Genomic DNA, 6,000 nt, shown 5'->3' with positions numbered 1-6,000 from the left:
CTTCTGAATTAAATAACAAGTGGTTGTTTGCAAGTGAGACTGATACATTTAACTTTCCTAGTTATTGCTCCTTTCCCATGTTCAATGACTGATGTAATATATGGACACTTTCAGCAGTGGAAACCTGCTGGCATAGGCGAGTGGATCAGGCTGAGGCTTCTAAGCTCTGCAATACCACCATTTTCCCCAGCTGAGAAATATCATGGACTAGTCATAGCAAGACTTCTTGTTTTGGTTTCTGGAGCACATATCCTTGGAGCTGTCAATTCCTGCAGTACTTATTTTGAAGACACAGCTCCTGGATCCATGTAACTAGGTGCAGGTTGCAGCCCTCTCTCACTTGCCACCCCCTCACCCCTATAAGTTTCCAGTCTTGTTGCTGAAGGAGAAAAGTCCGAAAAATTAAACCGTGAGGCAGAAAGCCAAGTGGGGATCCAAAATGGGCTGGCATTGTGGGACACCCCCCTTACGCCTGATTTTTAACATCCCTCAGTCCTGATTTTTCTAACACTTGATGCTGCCACCCAGGCTAACTCAGGAGGAAGACGCAGAGCAGCGATGCGAGATCCGGCGGCAGAGCCCTGAAGACCCGCGGCAGCGGCCAGATTCCCCTCGAAAAGAGGGAGCGCTTCCACGTCTCCGCTTTTATATCGGGCCAGCCCTCCCTCGGTCAGCCCGTGGCGCTGCTCATGTTTTCCACTGGCGGGGGGGAGGACGAGAGAGGGGAGACCGGGGCGGAGGAGGAGGAGGGCGGATAGGGGGAAAGTTGCTTGAATTTGCGAGGGGCGAGAGCCGGCGGCTGTGGCGCGCCGCCTCCTTCCACTGGCTGGGGGAGCTGCCAATCTGTGTTGTAATCCTGCAGGAATTTCTGCGGGGTTTAACTGGGAGCCGCGCCGCCGCCGCCGCGCACTCGGGGCGGAGGGAGGGTGGCAGAGCCGGTAGCGCGCAACCTATAGCCCGGGCGCCCCAGCGCCGTGCAGCACCGGACCCGCCGGGCAGCGGCGGAGCGGAGCGCGGAGAGGAGCGGAAGGAGCGCGGCTGAGTGGAGGGCGCCCGCGGCCCTGCCCCGCGCCCCCTCGGGCGCTGCCGCCCCCTGGTTTCTCCTTTGTGCCCGGCCCTAGGCGGCCGCCGCCGCCTCGCCGGCTCCGCGGGAATAATGCGGGGCGCGTGGCTAGTGCTCACCGTCAGCTTCGTGGCCTGCGCCTCTGGGCAGCCGGTGAGTGCCGGGGCGGGCAGGGGTCGGGGCGGGGGTACGGTAGCCCCGCGGAGCGCGGCGGGACGGGGGCGGCCGCCTCGGCTCCGTCTGCCGAGCGCGGAGCGCGCAGCCCCGGTCCTGCCCCGCGGCATCGCCGCCCGCCGGAGCGGTGAGCTGGTTCGCGGGAGTATTTCTTGATAGCTGAGCGCTTTGCAAACAGCAGACAGCCCCCCACAAAACCCCCAAACAAACTCCCCCCCAAAACCAGTAAACCCACGAAGCCAAGCGGAGCACTCCGCTGTCCTCCGGTGAGCCTCATCCGAAGTTTGTCGCGACGACCCGACAGCCTGCTGGCCTTGGAGCCCCCCCTGTGCCTCTTTTCCTGCTGCCCCGGAGGAGGGAGGTGCTGCCTGGCGGTCCTGAGGCCCCTGAGGGGCGGCGGCGACGCCAAGTTGGGTCCAGGAGCCTTCGAGGCTCCTGTGTCCCGCTGGGCTTTGTACCCGGTTCGGCCCGACGCTGTGAGCCGCCGGGCCGCACCGTGTTCGAGCGGCAGCCCGAGGAAAACGCCGCCTTTCTCCGGCTCCGCGGGCGGTGAGACGGGAGGGTCTCACTGTGAAATCAACCCGCCCTGGTTGGTGGGTAAAGAGAGCAAAACAAGCTCTAACTACGCTTGGCTGCGCAGCTCAGGATCCCCCAAAGCCCTCTGGTACGTAGCGCTGCCTGCAGCCTTCCCTAATCGGGTGCGCAGCGCTGCCCGCCTCCCGACCAGCTGCCTGTCCCGACCGCGGAGCTTGCCGCTGCTCGGTGCCGGCTCCGCGGAGCCCCAGCCAGCCGCTGGCCCCACCAGCCCTTCCCCTACGGGCTTGCTGCGAGATGCTCGGGATAATGCCGCTGTTTACACATTTTCCGAGCCACAAGTGTGTTTGCTAACCGGGGACCTCTGCTTAATGCAATTAACTCGGTTGCCGGGATTTGTACCTCTGGAAAAGCCACTCTCCGGGCGAAGCACTCCCACCCTTTCACAGCACGGAGCCGGTGATGGCTGGCCAGAGGGTTTTAGTCTTTTCCATCGGTGGATCTGAGATTGTCTTGAAGGAAGGGGGCATACAAATGACACGGTTGCAGTGTTTGGGCAGATATTAGGAAATAATAAATTGAGGTTTTGGTATGAAATTAAAAAACCATGACAATTTAATCCAATTAAAATGAGCTGCTCCACTGAACTAAATAATGTCGCTAGCTTGGGTTAACTTTTGAAGTTGTTTAGCTATTGTATAAATTAGCCCAGACACAGCCTTCATGAAATCTGGCTCATCATTAAGGATTTCTAAGGATACAATTGCAAAACACTTTTCTTAACGACTAATTAAAAAAAGTTCTGAATCCTGTTTCCGCTAAGTATAACTGCCCTGCAGAAACACCCTTGGCTAATGAGGTACAATATACTTTAATTTTATAGAAATACTGTTATTACGAAGTTCTCTGATGGTGTACTAACTATTAAACTGCCACAGTAATTAGTAAAGCATTAAGTTTTATGGTTTTTTGCCCTAGGATGAACACACTGCAGCAACATGAGGCAGGTTGTTGGGGTGTACCAGGGCAGTGCAGTTTGGGGGGCAGGGGGCAGAGTGAGGCATGGGGAACCTGCCTGGCCCTGGTGCAGTTCCCTTCCTGCTGCCAGAAAATTGTGGAGAGACTGAAAAAGTAAAGGGAAGGTTTTTTTTCCTTTCTTTTTTTCTCCTCCATTTTCTTTTTTCTTTTTTTTCTTTTTTTTTTTTTTTTTCTCTTTCACTGTCTGGCAGCAGATACATGGTCTGTTAGGGCAGGATTTTGTAGACTGGTCTCTGGGAATACAGAGATCCCAAATCTGTTCTCTATGTCCTGATCATAAGAGGAATTTTATAGGGATACTTTAAAAAAACATGCTTGGTAGCTCTCCGAAGCACTGTCAGGTGGTTTTAACTCCAAATTTATTCTCCATTGTTGGATTCTGCTATTTATTGTTATTATCTAGACAAAACTGTAAGGTAAAAATCTCATTTCTGATGAAGTAAATTATCCAGGAGTTTTTTGAGCAAGGGAGGGGGAGATGGGGAGATTTTGTTTCTTAAAGCAAGGAGTTCCTTGTGTTTGTTTCATGTAACTGACAAGGCTCTTTATTGGGGTGGGCCAAGTAGATGTCAGAGCTGTCCTAAAAATGTACTGAAAATGAGACCTGCCACCAAACCTGGGAGTGGTTTGTCCATGCTGGGTGCACACTTTGTGCACCCTGTTGTGGGCTGTCACGCCATGGACGTCCTCTGGTGTGTTGTGCCAGCTCCCCTGGTGGAGCAGCTGTTTGGGGACGTGGTGGGAATGCAGAGGGTGAAGGGGAGACCGACCTGTTTGTGCCAACCTGTGCATGGTGGCAAGTGTTGCCCACATCAAAGCTGGTGGATGGCAGCCAGGGCTTGCAGTGTGGTTTGCCGCCATCAGCGCAGTGTGTGGTGAGACATCAGATTAGAGTGGGATCTGGTAACCCTGAAGGGCCTGAAAGGACATTGGGGATTCACCAAGGCTTGGCTGAATGGCAAAAAATGTGCTTTTTAGGTACCTTCAGGGTTTCCTGGTTTGCTTTTAGGAGAGGGAAAGAGAACGACATGAATCTGCTGGGAAGAAAAGGCAAACTCTGTAAGTGAGGGGCCTGATGTGCCTTTTAAAAGGTTGGGTCTGGACCTGATGACAGTGGGAGTCAGCTCTTGCTGATTTTAATAGCACGAGAGAGCAGTGCCAAGTATCCAGCTGTACTTGTCAGCTCCCATTTGGAAGAGACTGATAAACCTTTCCATTTCATCCTGGTTTGCAGCAGTGGGACGAATGGCTTTCCAGAGCTTGTGTGATGCTCTAATCCTCTCTGCAAACCCAAGGTTGCGTCGTGAAACTTTGCTGGCTAGCAGGTTGTCCTGTGTACCACAGCATTAAAGTGCTGTTCTCTTACCAGGAGGTCAGTCATGGCTCTCTTCTTCCTCAGTGGGGTTTCTGGAGTCTGGAGGAGACTTTGCTTCACATCAGCAATTAGTGTGTGGGGTTGTGTTGGAAGTCGTTCAGTAAAATAGAGCACTGGGGCATCGACATCAACTGGGTGGTCTTTCTGGTTCTTCTGTAAGTGTCTGAGCACTGATTTGTTGGCATAAATATAGTTATTGAAGGATGATCCAAGGGTAATATTTGTATATTTTTCAGAAATATTTAGTATTTTAGAAGCATGATGCTATAATTTTCCTGCATTTGCTTCTAATGGTTGCTTTGCTTTTGGAATTTGGAAAATTAATAGCATGTTGGAGAGGAAGAATGTTATTTTTTTGAAAAATGCAGCTAGACTTCAGAAATGGTAATTAGAAGAGAAGAGAGAAGAAGGGCTGAAGGTGGCATTTCAGATTTATATGCTGCACATGTCTCTCCTAAGCATATTAAATCTGTATTGCCAAGTAAGTTCCAACGAAAGGTAGGAAGCTTTTTTAGTCTTGGTTTATCTCCACCCTTCCCCAACTCATGTGAGCTTTTTTTTATCACTGTAGAATTAGTACACATCTGTCCATTGCTTTCTGTGGCTTGGCAGTGCCTGGAATTGGCCAGCAGCATCTGCCACGGCTGCTTCCCTTGCTCTGGTTGAACATCTCGGTGCTTCCATCCAAAAGCTGCCTGCACTGCCGTGCACTGGAAATCTGGGAGAGCTCTCGGTTTTGCTGCCAGTCCCAGGTGTTATGATTCTGGTACTGCAATGAAGCCATCTCTTATCTGGATATTCTCAGGAGCCACGTTCTGGGAATAGGTTTCCCTCCCAGGTTAGCTTATCTTTTAAAAATTAAAAAACACATGATTCTTGACCTGAGATCAAACACTGAAGCAGTTTCTCTTTTTAATATCTTAGCCTCGAGGTCTGCATTGGAACTGTGTTAATATTCAGGCCTAAAGTGCAGAGATGTTTTCTCTGAGGTTTTTTTCTAGATCCTTATCGAGGAAGTAGATGAGAGCCTCCTCTTCAGGAACAAGTTGAGACAAATATCTTGGGGTTTGAAGTCGGGTGCTGGGATTGTGGTTCTTGGGCAAATGATACCTCTGTGGTAGGTTTGAGGCAATTGCTGCAGCTAATGGGTTAAAGATGGTGGACGTTGGAGAATGAGCCATAAGCCTTAGATTTGTTTGAAGTTTTGATGGATCCCAGTCTCTGTGGTCCTGATCTTAAGTGTAATCTCAGGATGGCCAGGTCAAGGCCTAATTTCTTGACTAGCAGAAGTCAAAGCATAATTTCTTGGCTAGGAGAGGTGTGAGTTATGAAAAGCCCTATTTCAAACACACAGCTGCAATGTAACGTCCCCAGAGAGGATGGTGGAGAGCTACCTGCCATCCTTGGTGGGGAACATGGGATTCTGGCAGGGAATCCTGAGCCTGGAGAAGGGCTTGTTCCTCCCTGTAGCAGCCGAGCTCTCCACAGAGCAGGCACTTGTTTGCCGAGCTCTCCGTTTGCCCTGCTCTTCATGGCCAATTGTCTTTATAAAACGTCAAGCAGAGGCATATGGATGGCATTTATTAATTACATTATCTCACCAAATTGACTTTTGCCATTGACCAGTTTAAACATTTTCCTTATGGCAAAGAATTACAGGCTTTAGTAAGGCTCGGTGGCTGAACAAAGAGCTCTTGTTTAGTTATGGAAAAGTACTCTTTTGTCTTCTGAATAGATTTGACTGGCTATGTTTTTTAACAGAAATGTGGTGTTTGAGACTGGCAAGCTTAGTCTAGGCCCCATGTAAAACCCTACT

General features: G+C 50.8%; 1 protein-coding gene across 1 annotated transcript in view; it reads left to right on the top strand.

Annotated features, from left to right (window-relative positions):
- Positions 1-847: 847 nt before the first annotated feature.
- Positions 848-6,000, top strand: part of SDC2 (syndecan 2) — a 56,836-nt gene continuing 51,683 nt past the window's right edge. Inside the window, exon 1 of the mRNA XM_082045102.1 lies at positions 848-1,216. Coding sequence (XP_081901228.1) covers positions 1,157-1,216 — 60 coding nt within the window. The 5' untranslated portion in view covers positions 848-1,156. The remainder of the gene's footprint in view (positions 1,217-6,000) is intronic.

The sequence above is a fragment of the Streptopelia decaocto genome (genome assembly GCF_964273445.1).
Source record: "Streptopelia decaocto genome assembly, chromosome: 2".
NCBI lineage: Eukaryota > Metazoa > Chordata > Aves > Columbiformes > Columbidae > Streptopelia > Streptopelia decaocto.
Note: the sequence above shows the minus strand (reverse complement) of the source record. Positions and strands in the feature narration are given on the sequence as shown.